This window comes from Camelus dromedarius, chromosome 6 (assembly GCF_036321535.1).
Source record: "Camelus dromedarius isolate mCamDro1 chromosome 6, mCamDro1.pat, whole genome shotgun sequence".
NCBI classification, from domain to species: domain Eukaryota; kingdom Metazoa; phylum Chordata; class Mammalia; order Artiodactyla; family Camelidae; genus Camelus; species Camelus dromedarius.
The window spans coordinates 27,575,454-27,597,654 of record NC_087441.1 but is presented as its reverse complement, the minus strand read 5'-3'; the positions used below and the strand labels follow the sequence as shown (position 1 = coordinate 27,597,654).

General features: G+C 36.0%; 1 protein-coding gene across 6 annotated transcripts in view; it reads right to left on the bottom strand.

Annotated features, from left to right (window-relative positions):
• Positions 1 to 22,201, bottom strand: part of STX7 (syntaxin 7) — a 77,771-nt gene that overhangs the window by 26,336 nt on the left and 29,234 nt on the right. For 2 of the 6 annotated variants that reach the window (XM_031456343.2, XM_031456344.2), the window contains exons 3-9: positions 21,886 to 21,955; positions 19,821 to 19,914; positions 19,002 to 19,139; positions 18,177 to 18,229; positions 17,537 to 17,633; positions 16,240 to 16,312; positions 14,429 to 14,511 (exon numbers count right to left, since the gene is read on the bottom strand). In XM_031456343.2, coding sequence (XP_031312203.1) covers positions 14,429 to 14,511; positions 16,240 to 16,312; positions 17,537 to 17,633; positions 18,177 to 18,229; positions 19,002 to 19,139; positions 19,821 to 19,914; positions 21,886 to 21,955 — 608 coding nt within the window. The other 4 variants (XM_010988669.3, XM_010988670.3, XM_010988671.3 and 1 more) reach the window with 4 other exon arrangements.

Below are 22,201 nucleotides of genomic sequence, written 5' to 3'. Positions count from 1 at the left end.
TGTGAATGAAATTATTTTCTTACTTATATTTGTAGAATTTTCATTGCTAGTATATAGAAATTGGCTTTGTATATTGACCTTGTATCCTTCAGCTTTGCAAGACTCACTTACTAGCTGTAGTAGCTTTTTTGTAGTGTCCAACTAACTTTCTACATAGTCATGTCATCTGCAAGTAATGACAGATTCACTGCTTCCTTTCCCATCTAGATGCTTTTTTTTTCCTTGCCTGATTACAAAGGCTATAAACACCAGTACAATGTGAAATAGAAGCGATAAGCAAGGGCATCTTTGTCTTACTCTCAACTTCAGCAGCAAAGCATTTAGTCTTTCACCATTGTGGATGGTGCTGGCTTTGAGTATTTTGAAGATGACTTTATCAGGTTGAAGAAGTTTCTTTCTCTTCCTAGTTTACTGAGAATTTCATCATGAATGAGTATTGGGTTGTGTCAAATGAAGTTCTGAATCTATTAAAGTAATCATGTGGGTTTTTTGCTTTATTCAATTAATATGGTATGCTATATCAATTGCTTTTTAGATGTTAAACCAACCTTGCCTTTAATGTTGTGTTTTTAATGTCTATCTTGTTGCATCTAGCCTTTCCTAATATTTTTCATTAGGATTACTATTTTGAGCAATATAGACCTAGAACAATTGAGGTTCCTCCAAAATTGAGACCAAGAGGCATATACTATGGCATTTGTAGGCATATCTGAGGGTCCAAATAGGTAAATAGTGTGTTGCCATAGTGATACAGGACAGTCATTCTTCCCAGGATATGTTGATACTAGCAAATATTTTATAAACATCTTCTCTAGAAGTATTTAGCAATGATCCTATCACCATCTCACTGAAGATTTAATAGAAATACAGTAGAAATACTGTCTTCTAAGTAGTATTGTCATTATGTAAAATAGAATCATATCATTAAATTTAGTTAATTTGGAAATAGTCATAAGCAGAGAAACAAAAGTCAAATAAAAAGTGTTGAAGAATAAGGTAAAGAACTGAGGTTTTTTTGTTTCCCTTAGTGAAGGCAATATTTATTCTTGCTTTAAGATCTTAATATGACAAATGTTTTCCAGTTAGTGATTCACACAACAAAAAGGAGTCAATTTCTCTTTGCTCTGTTCCATAGAGCTTGAGGAGGTTTTTTAGGCGGTGAAAAAAAGAATGCAAATATCATATTGGAATCATTAAGTGAGAGATTTTAGTCTTTTAATTTTCTCTTAATACAATGATTTTTTTTTTAAAGGTTAAGTCATACCACTTTACAAATCATAAAGAGCTTTGGGGATTAGGAAAAAGGAGACTTCTCAGCATTCTTCTTTATTTAGTCAAAAATGACTGGCTAAGCTCAGCTGAGTTCTCTGAGGCACATTTCTACCAAGTCTTGGAAAAGCAATTCAGCAGAAGTCCTGACTCATGAATTTCAGTGATCCTTACACACCTAAGTGTCCCCTCCAATTATGCTTAATCTAAACCAAACATAGGATAGTACCAAAATAAGACCTGCTTTGTTTTTCTAAAACCCATTATCACTTTGTCATTGTGTTAGTATATTTATTTGCTCCTTATTAGAACTACTCACGAAAAAAACTAAGTCTTCTAGACTTATCAAATCAAAGCATACTGTTTGCTGTGAGTGATCAAATCCCTCTCTGAAATAACACTCTTCCCCTCCATCTATATTTTGGAAATAACAGAAAAATTAATAGCATTTGTAATGCATCTGATGCTAAAGTATTATCCAATAGGCTAAGATACCAGCAAAGCAGATGAACCAGAAATTACCAAAAAAGTTCAACTGTGATTAACGTATGCGGCATTTCAAAATAAGAAATTTAGAAAAAGTAATTTTAATTTAAAAGTAATTTTAATTTTAATTTAGGTGAGTTTTAAGACCTTTTGAAAAAGTAAGTTTTCTTCTGAATTATATATGGGGTTGTCATCACAATCTTTTTAGTATTTGGAGCTTCTAAAATTTTCAATCCAGCCCTGGATACAAAAACTCTAAACACAGAGGGTTAAGGCACCAAAGATGAAAGCTAGTACACTTACAACTATTTATATTGCAAAAGCTTTGCCCTTCTGCAAGAACATGCAGTTTCCCAAACACTAACCTCTCTTTACAAGGTTATGCTTATTAGCTGGGATTTGAAGCTCAATAGCAACACTGTTCATCCTTGGTTCAATTCAGATTGTAATTTCCTTTTAAACTACCTGACCCTTATAATCATATGGTGTGTAGGTCTGATCATTCATCTTCGTGAAGGCAACCAAGTACTTGGTCTGAACACAGAGTCACTTGTGTTTCTGAAGCCTCTCAGCATCATGACGATGGGGGTAAAAACTGTTGATTGAGAAACGTTTGAAAGAAATCTTTCATACAACGTTTTCATTGTCTTGCTCTTTTTCTGGAAGTAAAGTTCCTGATTGGAAAAACAAGTCTTCCTGGATACAAGCATGAAGTTTTAAGAGATGATCTTTGTTTCTAATTAATTGTAGCAGCCATCAACTATTTCATTGTTCCCAGTTTCAGAATTTGCTGAATAAGATTTCACTTTTCCTCAAGGCCCAGTATTTATTAAGCACTCAGCAAATTCTTACTGAATAAATAAATGAATAACTCCACCCAACTTTATGTCTTTATCTGGAAGCTGTATCATTCCTCACAGAATTAAAAAGCTGCATCAGTGTCCGGCTTCACATCTCGCGTACCACATTCCACATGTTGCCCAAGTTGGATTACAGTTTGGAGGAGAGCAATCCTTGAGCTGATTGTTTAGACTGGGTTTCTGCCCATCCTTGAACCAATCACTAAAGCAAAAGGAATGAGATAGGCTGACTGATTTATCTAAAGTAGTGCCCACTATCTCTGGAATTAGGCTGGAGTCGATTCTACCCAAAGTACATGGCTGCTATACAATATTCCAAAGAAAAGTCTGAGGCCATCAAGAATTGGCAAGAGCGGCATGGATTCTAGGTGGGCAACTATGCCGTAGTGACAATGTAATTTCTATTTTCAGTATGACTCAGTGAAAAGCTGATGAATATAACTTACACGTTAGGAATAATTCCTTACCTCTTAATATTTAAAGAAAAGCTTCTTTAAATTGTTTTTTTTTTTTTTAATTGAGTTACATTTGACACCATGCTCTTGTTTTAAGGGACCCTAAGATAGGATTACAACAATTATGTAGTGGAAAGTTTTGGATTTTAACTAGACATTGATTAGTTGACTGGTGTTGAGTGTTTCTTATACTTATTTCCAGAGAGGTTTTAAATAAAAAGTGGTTGACTATATGTAGATTATGATTAGTACCTTTTATATATTTTCTAAGAACATTTTCACTAATTAGAAGTCATAAAAACATTCTTTTAACATTTTCCTTCTTAGCTCATCATTTCTTTGGGTATCTCAGACCTCCCTTCTAGCCATGTTTCTTTACTATAAATTCATCCTTATTCTTTAAATGAAAGTTTATTGGTCATAACTTCTCCTTTTGAAAATAAAAGCTGAATATGTCTTTATTTTGCCCTTGTTCTTGAAAAATCATTTCATTGATCACTCATCCTAGATCGACAGTTATTTTCACTTAGCACGTTGAAGATGTTAGCCTACTGTTTTCGCTTCAATTTTTGGCATTGAAAGGTCACCTGTGAATTTGTCATTCCTTTGTAGGTGGATGTTTAGTTGTTCTGGCTACTTTTAAGATCTCTTTGTCGTTCTTAAGTTTCCTTATAAGGAGACTACATTGGTTTCCTTTTACTTATCCTGCTCGATATACATTTTGCTTCTTACATATGTAGATTTGTTTTTGATTCATTTTGGAAATTTCTCAGCAATCATCTCTTCCATTTTTTTCCTATTCTCTATCTTTGAGACTCTGATTAGACACATATTAGATATTCTCTTCCAGTCCTTCAGGTCTCTTCATCTGTCATTCATATGTTCTATCTCCTTGTCGTCCTTGCTGCAATGTTATTTTCTCAGTTAACTAATTACTCCTTTAGTTGTGACTAATTTGCTCTTATTCATTGAGTTATATATATATATCAATAATTATATTTCATACTTAAGTTCTGTTTGGTTCTTTTTAATATATGCCTTTTCTTTTTTATGCCTTGTTGCATATTTATTTTAATTCAGTTATTTCTTTAAGCATTTCATAATAGTTCTTCCATTTCTGCTAATTCTAATATCTGAACTCCTTGAGTATACAGATTTTTTTTCTCAATTAAAATGTCTTGTTTACCTGTGTGTGTGATTAATTAATCTAGAAGTATTAATTAAGGAGGCATTTCTTAAGTGAGGATTTTTATTCATTTCTTAGAGTAACCACCAGAGTCCACTGGCCCAGGACTTCTTTCTTACATTAACAAATTCCTGCTTTTATGCAGGAGTCTTAGGTTTAGCCTCTTTACTTTGCTTGGAATTCATAACTTAGTTTCAGAATCATAGCCTTTTCCTATTTCCCAGCTACTTTGGGTTTAACTCACTTTCATTTGTAAATAGCCATTAGTAGTCATCTTGCTTTCTAAGAGGCCAGGAAATGAACTTACTATGTGTGTTGAACTTTATCAAATAACTAATTTTATTTTAGCAGGAGTATTGAGCATACCTAGTCAATCATATCACCAGAAGCAGAAATTATCTTCTTTCTTAGTTGATTTTGGTAATTTGCATTTTTCATATAAATTATTCATTTTAACTGTTTTTATGGTACCCACCTATATTTTTAAATTTCTGCGAGGTTTATTTCTTGATCCCCATTTTCATTTCTAATATTTTTATCTCTCCTATTTTTTCTTAATCAGTTTCACCAAAGTTACATTTTTTCTTTCTTTAAGAAATTAACTTTTAACTATATCACAGCTTTAAACTCCAGAACTTAGAAAACTACTTTTTCTGTAAAGAGCCAGAAATTTTAGAACTGCAAAATATAGTAACCAAAATGAAACATTTAGTTGATGGGCTCAGTAACAGAATGGAAGAGACAGAGGAAAGAATCAATGAACTTGAAGACAAAAGAGGGAGAAAGACATGAAGACACACATCCATGAAGAAGAAACATGGGTGCCAAACAAATACAGATTATGATTCCCAAGGGTGAAGGAGGGGTGGGGATGGGGAGCAAAGAGGGTATGGCTATATATAGAAGGACAATGAGAGGGGTCTTTCTGGAATGTTCTGTATGAAAACGTTCTGCATCTTGACTGTATCAATGTCAATATCCTAGTTATGATCTTATACTAGTATAGTTTTGCAAGGTGTAACCATTGGGGCACACTGGGTGAAAGGTACATGAGAGAGAACTCTGTATTATTCCTTGCAACTGCATGTGAATCTAGTTACCTCAAAATAAGTTTAATTTAAAATATTAGCATTAAACATATTTTACACTTTATAGATAACAGACTCTTCAAATGTCCATGCCATCCCAAAGGAGAGTACTGGTGAGTTGCCTCCATTCCAGGCTTGAGAAAAGTTTCTACAACTTAGAAAATTCTAAATTGCTAAGAAAATGTTTGCTCATAGATCAGGAAAAGACACAGAGACAACAGGGTAGCTCTAATTTAGACCAGTAATATCTATTGCACCCAAGAAAGAACTAGTTTTAATGATATATGATGGTTATCTTACTGAATTTTGGTATATACCCCACAACAAAATGATAATTAAGTGTTAAAATCATTGTAACCTTTAGGGAGAGTAACATTAAATTTGGCACTGGAAAGAGGTTGGACATGGTAGGGTATACCTTTAAATGAACTTAAAATGACCATAGCATCTGGGTTTGGAAAAACAATGAATTAAAATATATAATATTTTACACTAAATTATAATTTGGCTTTTTGTTCTTAGAATCATTACTGACAAAAGGATCAGTTTTGACCTGAAAGATTTTCAAAGTCAGGTCTTCAGTTACACAGTTACTAAAAACTTGTATCCTACTCTTGGGTCAAATCTCTAGTTTCCAGACATGTAAATTTGGTTCCTTTTATCTTGTTCTGACTTCAGTATTTCAGATGTACTATTATGAAGCTTTCCAGAAGGCACTAGAAACTGAAACTAGTATCAGTAAATCTTTGTTGAAGCTAAATAACTGCATTTCTAAGTTTCCACCAATGCTAATAGATTTTGGAGTTAGTAACTACTGTCTAACAGTACTTACAGTAAACACTTAAAAATTTGTACTTTGGGTTTGCCAAAGTGGGAATTAATGCCCTTTTAAGTTTATTTAAAGACTCAGTTCATTTCTAGCAGACTCCCTCTAAAACAAGGAAGGGTGTTATGCATGTAACGACTGCACAGGAAATCTGGTTTTGCCTTCCACCACTTACATTTTAAGCAGAAATGCCATCACTACACAAAACCTACAAGAATCCCACTCTGAGTAATTAAGTGACCAACCTCTTAAAAACCTGCCAGAAGCAACAGTGTCTATAAAAATCTATTTAGTGTGTCAGTTATTTAGTTCTATTTCTGCTTTTAAAATTAGAATTATTTGGAGAAAAATAAGACTTCATAATATTCATAATTTCATGTTAACCAAATGATTGCTAAAACAAAGGATTAAAGTGGACATATTGAAATAGTATTTATGAGAAAATGAGTTAACATGAGCCATTGAGGGTGTTCTTTATTCCCTGTTGATATCAAGAAAAACAGATTTGCTAAGGGTAAATTAAAAACTTTTTTAAACATTTTTTATTGAGTTATAGTTATTTTACAATGTTGTGTCAAATTCCAGTGTACAGCACAATTTTTCAGTTACACATGAACATACATATATTCATTGTCACTTTTTTTTTTTGCTGTGAGCTACCACAATATCTTGTATATATTTCCCTGTGCTATACAGTATAATCTTGTTATCTATTCGACATTTTGAACTCCCATTCTGTCCCTTCCCACCTCCCTGCCCCCTTGGCAACCACAAGTTTGTATTCTATGTCTATGAGTCTGTTTCCGTTTTGTATTTATGTTCTTCTTTTTTTTTATTTTTTTATTTTTTTAGATTCTACGTATGAGTGATCTCATATGGCATTTTTCTTTCTCTTTCTGGCTTACTTCACTTAGAATGACATTCTCCAGGGACATCCATGTTGCTGCAAATGGTGTTATGTTGTCAGTTTTTATGGCTGAGTAGTATTCCATTGTGTAAATATACCACCTCTTCTTTATCCAGTCATCTGTTGATGGACATTAAGGCTGTTTCCATGTCTTGGCTATTGTAGATAGTGCTGCTGTGGGCATTGGGGTTCAGGTGTCTTTTTGAAGTAGGGTTCCTTCTGGATATATGCCCAGGAGTGGGATTCCTGGGTCATATGGTAAGTCTATTCCTAGTCTTTTGAGGAATCTCCATACTGTTTTCCACAGTGGCTGCACCAAACTGCATTCCCACCAGCAGTGTAGGAGGGTTCCCTTTTCTCCACAGCCTCTCCAGCATTCGTTTTTTAAGGAGCATTTTACTAAGAGCATGCATAATGCATAGGCTTTAAGTGCATTCTGAAGAAACATAGATTCCAAAATCCCCTTGGCGCTTTCCTTTCTTTCTGATGCTCTGCCCTCTATCAGGAGTAGTAATTTTGCCAAAGTCCTACAAATGTCAGTCCTGATGATCAGGATGCCCTAGCACTGAACACAGATGCTGCCATCAAAAAGATGGAAGATTCTTTTTTGGAGATAGTACATACAGATCAACTTTCAAATTAGTGTTACTCTTTAGAAAACTATCACTTTTCTAGTAGTCTGTTAACTGAGAAAAGAAAATGAAATTCAGCTACTTGGTGCTGGGGCCAGTGGGGAGGCTAAACAGAAAGTCCTTAAGAGTGAATGGTCCCCAATTCTAAGGTGCTAGGTGGTCCAAAAATGACGACTCCATCCTCATACCTTCTGTTTTTCCCTTTCCTCCTTCCTCTTCCATCCACTGCTTTCTTTCTCACATCAAGTGCCTTATACGTGCCTAATGCCAAAATGTAAGCTCCCTGAGGGGAGGGATCACATTCTTTTGGTTCACTCCTACACCCTCTGTGTCTAGGCATGTAGCAGCCTGGCACAAAATAAATGCCAAAATAAGTATATAAATATTTATTGAGCACCACGGGAGGGAGAGAGCAAACTGCTAGGTGCTAGGGCCCCAGACGATGTATAACATAGAGACTCCGTTCTGATTGGGAAAATGTACTTGTGTACCATTTAGAAGCAGTTCTAAACAAACAAACAAAAACAGGTTTCTTATATGTCTTAACTTAGTGACTAAGAGAAGCTGTTTCACCGAGTCTACTGACTTTGGAAAATCCACATGAAATGAAGAAAGATGAACCCCCACGTTTACATCCAAGCAATTTACTTCCCGTGTGACACTATTTTGAGGCCACACATTCCTAAAGAAAAAGGAGGGAAGGGAGGAATAGTTTTATCTTCGCTGACTGATGAGCTTCTCTGGATAATCGTTAAGCAGAGACGTCATGCCTTCTGCCAAGGAAGTGGTTCAGTGTAATATGCTTAGGTTCGCTGTGTCTTGTTACGTGTATTTCCTCGCTGAGAAATACAAGGTCAAGCTGCTCAGATCTTACGGTAAACTGAAGGGGTCTGGGAGCCACACGTCAATTTTTTGTTTTCTTAAGTGTATCACAAGCATATGCAAACAACTTCCGCACCCAGTAGCCCCAGGAAAGGATGCTGGATGATGTTCCTTACCACTGATGAGTAATTTTCATCATATTTAAATGAACTATAAATGACATTTAATTCATAACTTCCCCAAACAACTCTCTTCATCCCCTTCTGAAATTTAGTTTTTATTTCACTAACCTGATGACGTGTAAAAAAAAGTCAATTTTGCCTCTCCAAAAAAAAAAGTTGAGTAAGTTACCCTTGTGAACTGCTCTTCAATATTAAGGCAATGACTTTTTTTCCCCTTTATACAGGTTTTACCTTTTATTGTGACATTCCTCTTTCTACATGAAGATGCAGAAAAATCACACCAAATAGAAAAACTATCCTGCGTTTTCCTGGCTTAAACCACACAGTGATTTTGGGAGAACAAGAAGCCTTCAAAAATCATCTCTTTTTTCATTACAAATTTGTCTTGATTGGTATTCAGAACACGATTTTTGTGTGTACAAGATTTTACTATTCTTTAAAAAAAGCAGGGAGCAGGGAAGACCCTGAGAAAGACCCAGCTGCGGCCTCTTGGAGGCGCGGTGTTCTCAGCCAACAAGGCAGATGCTACTGCCGGGCACCCGGTGTGCTCAGGGGGCCTGACCCCAGGAGCTGCCTCCATGGTTTGCTGTCCCAGATCAAGCTCCATCTGTGTCCATATCTGTATTCTTTTTAGGTTGATCCCAAACCTACTGAAAACAAGCTGCACTCTGTCAAAATGGTTCCAATTCTTCTACCACTAACTCTTGTGTAAAACCAAAATATATTCATAATATTTAATGACCAGTACATTGGCCAAACACTTCATGCCACATTGTCAATCAATTTAAACAGGCTGGTTCCTCTCAATCTGTGTCGTTCAAGAATGTTTTCAGAACACACTAAAAATGAACACTATGTGTCACTTGGTAAGAAAATTTCTTCAGTTTGAGACTCAGTTTGACTTGAACAGATTCAGGTATGTTGACAGTCAGGCAAGCAACTCTAATTTTATTTTCCATAATGTTCACTTTTCAAAGCAATTCTAAAACTAACCAAAAAGAATTTAAGAATCTTCAAAATTTGGTTGCTGTACTGTTTTTCATTTTTTTTCTAATCAAGACTGGTCTTTGTGTTCCAAATATTCTGTGTAAACTTTTTCCTCAAAATTAATGTTTTTTAAGAGTGCAAATCACTAAAGTTCCTGTTTGTAATCACTGATCTGTGTCTTGTTCAAACATTTATAAAAGACGACACTTTAAGGCACTAAAATCATGCCCTCTGAATTAAGTGCTTTTGCTGTTATTGGGAACTCACCATGAAATAAACAGAAGTAGATGCATTTGCCTATTTGAGAATAAACATTTTTATCAAGTACAACTGTGGCAGAAAACTGAACTGATTTGTGGAAGCCACTGGGACATTTATATAGCTTTGAGATACTGGCTTCTCACATGAGACAGCACACACCTCTGTGCACTTATACAGAAAGACCATGTTCCAGCCGCCGGCCTGTCGGGCTTGCACTGACTTCAGTACGGGCAGTATTTGTATGAATTCTCTTCCCTGCACCCGTCTTGTTCACTAAAGCAAGCTGATTCTGGTGAACATAAAGTCTCAAAGTTTCTAATCATTCACTCGCAAAATAATTTTCCAGTCTCTTTCATGGAAAAATTTGAGTTTTGATGGCATGCAAAGTAGCTTCTACCTATTAGTGGCAAAACCTTTGAAGACTGCCAGAATGAGAACTCTGAGTAAACCGGTACTCCAGCAAGATGCAGAATGCGGCCATGTGGCTCCAGCTCCTCTGTTGAAATTTCAGGTGGCAGAGTGGCAAAGTATGAGGTAAGTGTCAAGTCCCCTGTTAGCAGAGTTCTCATGAAATAAAACTATCCAGACACTTTTGAAATCATCTTTATTTTGGTTGCAAAGATACAGTTTACTTGGTTACTTAATATTTTATTTGTTCCCGTTTGAAGTCTCATAGCTTGCTAGGTAAAACACTGCCTTCACTATCAAACTGCTATATAAGAACATTATAAAATACAAACTATAAACTAAGATAATCTTCTTTACAATATTCAGATTAGTGCATTAAAACAACATTGATTAAAAAAAGGCAAGTGAGTAAACTGGCAAACTTCCCATTCTGTTTTTAGTGAAGGATGGTACAAAATGGTACGTATGGGAAACACAGAATTTTAAGTGTTAGGTGCTCAAAAACAGTAACTGTGGGAAAGTTACTTCCCCAAAGTAATTTTGATCCAAGGATACAAATGTAGCCATTACTCTAGAGGACATAAGGGAAGATAATTAATTTTCCAACAGCTGTGGACATACACAGCTGAATAACAAGTTGGGATGTTTAGAATTCTAACACAATAGGTATTGATTTATCATACTCTTCTTCCAAATTACATTAAACATTTATAGTGACTACACAATCCCCAGTAAAAGAACATCAGACTTAAACAGAGCCCATGGAAAAACAACCTACCCTTACTATTTTACTAGGCAATCTACAGCCAATGCTTAATATATACACATCAGGAGTGTGAGACACACTGGGAATTTATTCACTGATTTCATTCAGAGTTAAAAGTCTTAAGAGAAAAACAACAATAAAAGTTAAATAGATAATTTGTGCTGCTGTGAACCAGGGGGAAAAAAAAAACAACCAAACATAAATGTTAATTTTTTTAAGTTATTGAGAATTTCTCTGCTGGCCCAAATCAAAATTAGAGATTTGAAACTGAAGTAACACAAATGTGGGTGCATGTTACACTGCGACAGAGAGAGAGAGATGCACAGAGAACACACACACGTTTACATTTACTAATTACAAAAACTAAGTCAATGGGATAAATAAATTATAAATGAAAGGCATATACAATGTGGACAAAAACCTAACAGTTGCTAGGTCGAAAAGCATGAAAATTATGCCAGCAGTGACATTCAGAAAAAATTTTCAGTATTAGAAAATATCAGATTTAATCCAAAGAAAACTAACCCCCTCAAATAAAAATAACAAAGTATGGGAACCATCCTTTATGCAACAATTTTAAAATAATAATAATAAAAAAAATCCACCATGATTAAAGGAATCTTCCTATATAATTTACATAATGTAGTGCAAGAGTGTGCTCCTTTATAATCTTAGCCTTTCACTCCCCATATGATGAGACCGATAATTATAACTCCGATAACAAGGATAAAAATGATGATGCACAGGGTTTTTCTGGATTTGCGCTGCAGATGCAAAAACAAAAAAACATGTTTATCGATGTAGTGGAGCATCTCTATAACAAGTGAAAATCATCTGGTTCATTCCTAGAGTAAAATCAATAGTACTTTATTGTCCTCAAATTTTTGGCTGTATTTTTTCCTTCTCAAAAATCTCTTCAATACATATATAGCACTATGTTTTCAAAAAAATATTCTTGAATTAATGGTATAATTCACAGGGTAACTATTCAGCTTTTGTTGGTAATTTTTCTGGGTGTGTGGTTGGGCTTAAAAAAGAAGACACAGAGAAATAAAATTTACTGACTCAAGCAACTGACAGAGTTTACTTATGTATGAAAACAAAACAAAAAACCCAGCTGAAAAACCTATTGATTCTTCAGCTTTAATCATAAAATTGCTCTTCAAAATGGGTTCTCTGAAAATACCAGCAAGTGTAAATGTTTGTTAATTTTTCCAAAAGTAGATTTATTAGTTCCCCAAATCATCCCTGTCCCTTAATGTAACAGAAACTGCATTCGAAATCTCAACACACAAGTCAAAAACAAAGAGCTAAAAAAATTCTAATAGTCATTTAAAATATGAAAGTTGAGTTTTGCTCCATTCTTCATTGTTGCAGATTTCTATATTTTGCTAATGGCTTGTGTATCTCACAGCAACATGCAGGAATCCTTTTTCTTACAAAGTAGAAAAATTTGTAAATTTACTTAGTGACAACTAGAAGGAGCATAAAACTTACAAAAAAACCCCCATGCTTCTGACTCTGAAATTATCCTGGAAACTATTCATACTTTTCAATACTCCACAGTCATCTAAGGTTTCAAATGCACACTCCGCACATATTACACACAATTTCTCTCCTATTTCAATCTCTTCACGCCCACGTTATTTTCCCAACTAGTTACCGCACAAGTATGTGTCAAGTGCCTTCATTAACAATGACAGCTTATCTTTTTTGCCTGCGGCGCCCTCCCCAGTGGGGGAAAGTGAGGCCCTGGGATGCCATGGTGATAAAAGCATTTACTACCTTCCTTTGTGATCACGGTTCACCCAAACTATTCAGAGGCACGTAGTTTGCAGAGGTGTAAGTTTATCAAGGCCACCAAGTGGGACTTTTGGGAAGCTGCTCTCTTCCCAGCACTTGGGTTGCACGGCTCTTTCCTCATCCCTCCAGGGCCTGTGGGATTAAGGATGGGGGCAGCCCTGGCTCTGGAGGCTCCGCTTGGGAAGATGTGTTCCTTTTTCCCAGGATGGCTGTAGGCTTTCCCTTCCACAAGGAAGAGGAAAAGTAAAACTTGGGGATGTATCTATATCCCTCTAAAATCCAAAAGCAAAACGAAGTTACATGGATGCCCAGTCACTGATGAATCCTGCTAACACTATGTCTGGGCAGCTGTAACTGCTGGCATTTAGAGACGTGTGTGTGTGTGTGTGTGTGTGTGTGTGTGTGTGTGCGTGCGTGTGCGTGTGCATGTGTGCGTGTGTATTCAACTCTCATGAGTGCTACCTACAGTCTATGACATGGTGACATTAAATCTGCTGAGCTGCGTATCTGAATCTCACACACAAAGATGGCAGACACGAGATACTCTGTCAGTGAGTACGATGGCTGTAACTCAGCATCCTCTGTACGGCTTCACCGTTCTTGATATATCACTGAATATGCACTGATTTGTCCAGTGAAAAAGTGGAACCGAAACTAAAGGCCATTTCTACAGTTAGTGAGACAAGTGAAAAGTAATTGAAAATATCTAGGATAGTGATAGTATCTTAGGTATTTTATAAGAACGTAACAAGTATCTGAGAAAATAATTATTAACAACAGCAAAAAAATTAAGTTTTAAAAGGGAACTCTAATGCTAGGGTCATATTTAAGGGTTCCCTAAGAGGCTGGCCTTATCTTTGTTAAACAACAAAGGTTTACATATTAAATGATACATTAATAGTTTATGGTCCTAATATTTGTAGTCCTTTATACATATTTATATTTGACTCATACACATGGATTCCCTGTATTAACATGATTCACTTAAGAAATCAGTTCATTACCAGTGAAGGGTCCGCTGAATGCTGACAGAACACCAAGGACACTCCAAGCTAATAAAATTTCTATAGGACCTGAAGAGATCTTTCTAGGACAAGGATCATTGCCTCTTTAGTCCTGAGTATCACTGACAAAAAAGAAAGGTAGAAGGGAACGACAAGAAACAGAGGGAAACTGCTGTCAAGAGGCTTCCGGGAGGGATGTCAAAACGACATGGGAGACCAGCAGCTGTCAGAGAAGACTGGAGTTGCGTGACGCTTCCCCCAAGACTCCGAACACTGAAATTCCTCTCTCTGTGGCTCTCAAGACTGGTTCAACCCTGAGAACAGACAGGCTAAACCCAGTTTTAAGATGACTGGCATACTTCTAACCTATCTTCCATGGGATTTTAAATTTTCACACATCTCCAGCCTCTTTAAACCTGACCACACACACGCGCGCACACAGTTCACAGTCTAAGTGATAAGGCAGTTTAGCACAGTCAGTACTACCTGATGATCGGCCGCCCTTGACAGCTGCTGGTTTGCTTGCTGAACGTGCACCTCTGCACTTTCCACGTTGGCTTCTATGCTGTCTGTAAAGCAAAACACACACAAAACTGTCAAACAGGTGCTGATGCTCCAGTAACAGAGCTGCACAAATCACTAGATTTCAGTTCCAGGTAAGATTAAACATGTTCACTATTGAAAGGCTAATATTAATAGTATATGGGCAAGGCTGAATTTTTTTTTTAGCGCTACTGTTTCTCAGGTGATTCAAATAATATGTAGCAACTTAAAGAAAAGAAACTTGACCACCTTCATTACAGCGCACTCCAGTTCTTCCTGGCAGCCGTAAAAAGCACCGTCACAGCGTTTGCACTGTGCGACAGCCAACTCAGTACAAAGGGGGTCTGAACTGTTACTCAGGGTAAACACAGAGAACGGAAACCCGGCATCTGCTCGGTAGCCAGCATCAACCTGCTTCTGGGCTGAAACCTAGCCTCCCTGAGGGCCCCTGCAGCCTTCTCAAGCGGTGACAGTTTTCCTTCCCACCCTCCTCTGACCTGGGGGCTGGAACAGGTGTCCCCTGCAGCAGCCAGTCTCCTCTCCCCCGCCGACTCTGCGTTTTAGAGCTCGTGCTGCCCCGGCTGCAGACATCTAGAGACCTCTCAGTCTTTTCTTCTCACTCCGTGACCATTTAGCCCCTGATGTTCTCTTCAATGCTTCTCCTATTATACATACTGGCAATTTCAACATCCAATTGCTGACCCTCTAATTCCCCGGCCTCTCAATTCCTTGAGCACACGTTTTTCAAAGACTTTGCCTGTGACCCTTTCTCAGCCACCCACCTCCATGGTCACATCCCAAATCTATCATCATCTGTAACTGCCGCTCTCCATAACCTCAATTCCAGGTCTCACCCTCTGATCACCACCTGCGATCTTCAGAGGGCACTCCCTCTAAGGCCCCCACTTGTGTGATCCTACCATTTTCTCACCACCTGTCACATACTTCATGTCCTCACTTCCCTCTTCCCAGCATAGACTCCACGGCCAATCATCTGTAGTTGCTTTCTTGCATTTGTCCTCAGCTCCCTCGCCCCCTACTGTAGTCATGCTTATGTGACAAAACCCCAACTTGATCCCTGCAGCTGAGCGTGGATGAAAAAAAGAATCATCTGTGCTGACTTATTTCCCTTTAAATTCAGGACTGAGCACGCTTGCCTTATTTCCCTAACTCGCGGAACACTAAGTCATACTTTCTCTTCTCACCTTAAAAGAAGTCTTAGGCACTAATATTTTTTAAAGAATTTTTTAAAAAAGGATCCTCAGTATTTAAGTAATACTACTAAATTAATCTACCCCCAAAAGTTATTAGAATGAAAGATTAGGCAAATGGCTACCTATTCCCCTATTCCCTCTAGTCTAAAAAGCAAGACAGCATGTACAATTACAAATAGAAATTTCCCCAAAGTCCTTGGTGTGATGATAATTAAATTGGGTAAGACGGAAACCAGAGGTCCTGGAAATAAGCTAGAATGATGTTACATGGTACCTTCCATGATCTCAGCAGCAGTAGACCCTGATTAAATTTGGGACTTCTTAAATAAATGAAGCTGGTCATTTCAACCAGTAGGAGCCAAAAAAGAGATCTGTTTTAGATAATGCGAAGGGTGATGTTTTGTCTGTTGTAGAGACAGTGCTTCTGATTCCAGAAGGACCGAAAGAGAGAGGAAGGAGTTACTTTGGCTTGAGAAGTTACCACAGGTAAACTGCATATAGCTTGCTCCCACCTCATGAAATCTAATGAGTAGGGCTTACCTATTACATCTCCTTGCTCATGAATCATCATTCCCAAGTCTTTAAATATTTCATTAATATCCATAATATCAGCCTAAAAGAAAAAAGTCACATTATTATTATAATCAGAAATTCAGCTTCTAATCCACAAAACGGGAAAATTGAAAAAACCCAAACCACCACTCGTACATAGGTGAGCATGCATCTGGACTTAGTAACACACATTTTGGGAATCAGGAGACTATTTTACTATAGGCAATCCCATAGAAGTAGACTTTGAATAACAGTAACCAGTGCTCTAAAATAAGTTTGTGATGCTAAAAACGTCAAGGGAGTCAGGATGGAAATGAAGGATCTAGAGAAGGGCCGTGGGTTCACTGAATTTACGTCATGCGCTCTGAGCAGTTTTATAATCACAAGCAGTATTCCCCCACAAAAGTACAAAATATTATATTTCTAGTAAAAACTTACTTGCCAATTTGACAATTAAAGGAATAAAATATTAGGTGTAAAATCAAAGTCTCACATTAGTAAGTTTGAATATGCAATGGAATAGTGATGAATAAGTAAGTTATAAATTTACTTTTCTTCAATATATGGTAACTATTTTTTTGTCTGATTAAAGAGTAAAGTTTAAATACTTTATTCAGGAGGAGATGGGCGATTTACAGATTCATCCTATGTCTTAGCTTCCCCATGTGTAAAATGACAGTGATAACAACACGATTGCTTACTTCAGAGTTTTTATGAGAAATGAGACAACATACAAAGAATTTATCACACAGTGCTTGGTGCGTGGAGCCCCTGATAAATGGTAGCTATCGTTAGCTACTACTAGCCCACTTTCTAGGGAACAGATAGGTTCCCTAAGTACTAAGGCTACTAAACCTTTTAGGTCTCTTTGATCTCCTACACATACTAACGGGCAATAAAATACTTTTTAAAGACCTTGTAAAAAGTCTTATTTACGCAGGTGTGACGTGTATCACATGCCAACAAAGCCATCCAGACTTTCTGAATAGACATTTATCTCTAGATGGGTATTTTCTCAATGCTCAGGTGCCTTGAGATGACTTTATAGAATTAAAAAAAAAAAAGTTGGAGTAGAGAGAAGTATATTTTCTCATCTTAGCACACATTCTAAAGAGATTATTGTCTTTTTTTAAAGGAATGATTCTAATTTATATGAGAAATGCCACCAAATTGATACACTTATTTAGTTTTCTTTCTCGACCCCTCTCCCAGCATCATCTAAGCATCGTGAAGACAAACTCACTAAGAACAGAGCAGCGGTTCAACTCTACAATGTAAAGCTTACTTCAAGTTGCCTAATGGAAGACTCTCTCTCCTGAATAAGGCGGAGGTCATCCTCTGTAATTTCCTCATCCTGCACCTGCACTTGAGGTTGAGTTTGGCTGTTAAAAACAAGAGAATATGGAAAAAAGAAAGATGAGTATGAAAATAATGGGACATCCTTCCTCTTTAAGAAATATTTATTAAACAGAATATTTGTTCTTCAAAGTCAGAGAATTACTTACTTAAATTCTAAGAATATAATAGAAATGTTAACCAAATTTTATTCATGTTTCAGTTCACTGATAGTGTTTTTTAAGAGTTATTACATAGTTATTGGAAGCTATTGTATTTGGCAAGGGAGTATTTTTCTTGGTTGACTTAAACCTCATACATGGGAATAAATCTATATCAGATAATAATTAAGTCAATAATATTTATTTGAATAAATAATTATTTATAAAGCATTACTGCTATATTGGAATATTTTATATATTTATCCTTTATTTTGAAAAGCTTTCAAATTTATTGTTTTCTATTTATAAATAACTTAGGATAGTCATAATGTAATATCCTGAAAGCTTTAACTCTGCCCAGGAACCATAATGTTAAAAATGTATTTGAAAAATTATCTTTTGATCTTTATACTGTTTTATACTTCTTACCTTTCCCAGGATACGAGATTTCTTTCTTTTGTGCTCTCCTCAGGAAAACCACCCTGAATAATTTAGTAACAGAATGGATTGAGAAGGCACAAAGAAAAAACACACAACACTCACATTTCCCTTTATAATAAATCTAAACTGACTTATGTACACACTGGAGTGTAAGGAAAGAGAGAGAAAAGTCCTTGTTCTACTACTTAAGGTCAACTACTTCAAATAATAATAAAATCGTATCCTAAGCTGACAAGGAAATAATTAAATATTCTCAAGGGCCAAATAATAAATATTTGATTAAAACATAATGTAGTCTTGGAACCTCTCCATTAAGGAACAAGGAAATAACTTGTGATAGTTTCTAGGGGAATTTAAAATTAGATTAAGTCAAAATTCCACTCTACCTGAACATTTTATATTTCTCCAGGTGTATCTTCATTTTAAATATTCACACAATATATTCACTCTGTTCATTTCCATCAACTTCACATAACCCAGGAGTAAAGTGCTCTGTACACCAGCACAAACACAAAGTAACAGCCTCATGCTCAACTTAATGTGAGAATACTACTTAGGATCTGACCCCTAATCGTTTCTGACGGAACGTTTCTATATTTTTATATAATGTGTAATCTTTTGTTCCACAACACAGTAATACATAATTACCATTCTTCTTAAAAATTGAGCAGAAATACTTGAAAATAAATACTTAAATACTGATTTCCAAGACATTCACAGGCCTTTACGATTTTAAAAAACACGTCAATGTCCTCTTGTGCGGGATCCCGAGGGGCGCGCGCTCATTTCTGCAATGCCGTTTTAAATACTTACAGATACTCTGGAACTGGCTCTTACTCGAGCAACAAATTCTTTCTCTTTCTCAGCTGCCTGCCTCTGCACTTTCTGAAAGTTTGTCAGTGATGTTGTGAATTCAGCCACTAAGCGGTCCTTCTGTATTTTCCTTTGACGCTAGAGGAAAGAGGAGGGGAAAATCTGCTAGAATCAAGCTGTGAAATTCTATAGAGTTTGCGAAAGTTGTTTTGCCAGTAGCTGGCTCTTTACTTAATTTTGAAAATTTCACTCACTCTCCTATTACAGGGCCTTATTAACTCTCAGTAACATTTTGACAATATATTCAGATACTGTGCATAGTTACCTCAAGGTAAAAGGCCCATAATGATGGATTTCTCACCTCAAGTTTTCATCCTAAACACTGGGCCATGATTCTGAGTTTATTTTAAAGGAATCCTTCTATTATTATTATTTTTTAATAAAACCTCTGACTCTTACCTAAGTAATAACTTCCACTAAGTAAGCAAGGTAATAAATATGTGTGCCCTCAGGAAACCCAACTTGAATGAGCAAGCATGCTGCATGAAGTCAGTTCTGGAAGGCCAGGAAACAATTACTCAGGAAGCATTTTCTGAGCACTCACTTAATTATGGGTCAGAGCAACTGCATGGAAATAATTTTTGCTTTATTGAACCACAGGATATTACCTGGGCAATTAAATACAGTTTTGTGTTCTGTGAACTAATCTCAAATAGATTTTCCCCCCTAATTTCTTTTCTAGTACAACGGTTCAAAGATCCTATGATGCATCTGATTTCTAGCACGTTTGATACATCAACGTGTCTGAAAGCGTGATACCTGTTCACTGGGGGTGGTGGGCAGAGATCCAAACTCTTTAATGTACTTATCTGTTTCTTTGGCAAGCTGGTTGGTGTACTGCTGCTTCTGCTGCCTAAAGTGAGAAAACACACATTATAGCCAAAGAACTAATCTACTGCTTTAAGCTACAACTTGATTCAACTCCGATGAATAGTTTTATGAAAATCACTTTTTTACAGACTGGCTCCAAATTTTCTCTATGAAAAGAAAATTTTCAGGTTCTATTCTTGATAAATATTGAGCAAATATTACATGGAAGCTTCTTTACTCACACCTGGGGGAAACCAAGCTTTGAGAAACAAATATCTGCAGCTATTTAGAAAGGAAGATGAGTCAAGCCAACACACGACTGTGAGAGGTCTGGTGTGTGAGCTTCTGGGGTGTGGGAGCCTTTTATGTGCATCCCAGAATTGGGAGATTAGCTGAATAAGTAAAGAGGATTTGTTGCCTTCAACTCTGCCCAGTTCCCAGGTCTCAGGGTACTAGGGCTAGTCCCTTGTATTTCTCTACCTGAACATTTAAATTCTATAAATACTTAAAAAAAAAATAAGAGTGGAAGAAGTAATTAGTAATAGTACTAATTTATTATTATTTAAGTCTCCTGTAGGAAGAAAAATAGCATTTCTCTGTAAAAACAGCAGAACACAGTAAAGTAAGTTATATTGGTATCTGTGTCCTGCTAGCTAGCTTATAAAGTAAAAAGTGAGATCTCTAACTAAAGAAACTGACACACAAAAAAAGCTTATATTAATGCAATGCTTTATAAGTTACAATAGCAATACCTCTCATACATATTATCTCTCATTTTAAACACATATTGGTCTCATTTAGGATCCTTTAGAATAAGATGACACTATATAAGCATATGTTTTAGAATAGATACCTGTACTTGACAGGTAAGGAAGAATTATAATCTACTTATATATATTTACCAAGTCCCCTATCTTTAATATGCCTTTTAAAAATCTTTAGAAAAAGTTAAATAATTAAAAGTCTAAAAAGACTTTAATAACGTCTATTATTCAGAACCTCCACTATTAACCTTAGCAAAATATTGTTAACTATTAAGAACTGTGGTTTCTATTCCATTTTACCTTGATTTATTATTTAGACTTGGGGCATTTTTACCACCCTGATATCTATCCACTGCAGAAAAATGCAATATAAATTAGAGATAACAGTAAATTCCTCAAATTGTACCTCATAAAAAATATGGGTTGCTATTACCTATCTGTTAATTTCTTCCTCTTTGAAATTTTCCCTTTTATAGCTAATATTTGGCATATCACTTATTATATGCATATTACTTGAAATCTGTAGCTGTAACAGTGCTGAACTAAGATTTAAGATTCAGGTTCTGAATAACGTTGGGCAAATTATCAAACTCCCAACAGACATGTTTGCCTTATAAGCAAAATGGAAATAGTTCTTTTGATCCATCTAACTCACTCCAATTTTGTAAGGTTCAGATGAGAAAATGTGTAAAAACACTCTGTAAAATCTATACCACAAAGTATTACCACTGTTTTCCTAACACCATATTAATTTACTGAAATATGTAGTATATAACTTCATTATTAAAAAAATAAACAGAAGCTAATGCTTTCTGAAATTAAAGGATGTAAATACAAGCTTTTGCAGGGCACAGTTCATATTGGATATGTATTGGCTCTAAACCAAATAAAAATCCAGTCATTGTAAGGACTGTTAGCTATGGGAAGTAACCACACAAATAGACAAGCTCGGAATACTATTTTTCAAAAGCCATTGAAAACAACCTATTAAAAAGTATAAGAAAGGCAATTTAAAAAGTTTTGCTTTGACAGAGTAAGCCAGATCTTAAAAATAAAGAAAAACATCTGCCTACTCTGGACAGAAAAGAAATGTACTAAAAAGCTTAGTACAAGTAAGGCAGCAGAAAAACCCTATTAATTTTCTATTGTTTTCGACAATAAATGTAACACCACAAACTCTCATAGGAATGTAACAATAGGTGGTTTTTCCTCTTTATTTACTTCTTTTTGTTGTTTAATTAAACACTTACAGCTGTTGTCTTAATTCAGGTGAATCCTGAGGTGTTCCAAGTTGATTCAGAGTCCTCTGTATTTCCACAGCTATTACGATAGAAAATAAATGTAGAATTGTTACAAATGTTAAGACAAGAGAAATTAAGTTAGAAATACACACAATAGGACAGTTAGAAAAAGAAAAACAAAGAGATAAATACAGAAGACATTAGTTGAGAAAAAAAGAAATGGTTTATTCAAATCTAATCAGTGACAATGGATTAACTTTCAAGAGGACTGTCTGGGGACATTAACATCTGAAACTGCAATTATGATCCAAAAATATTATCTTCT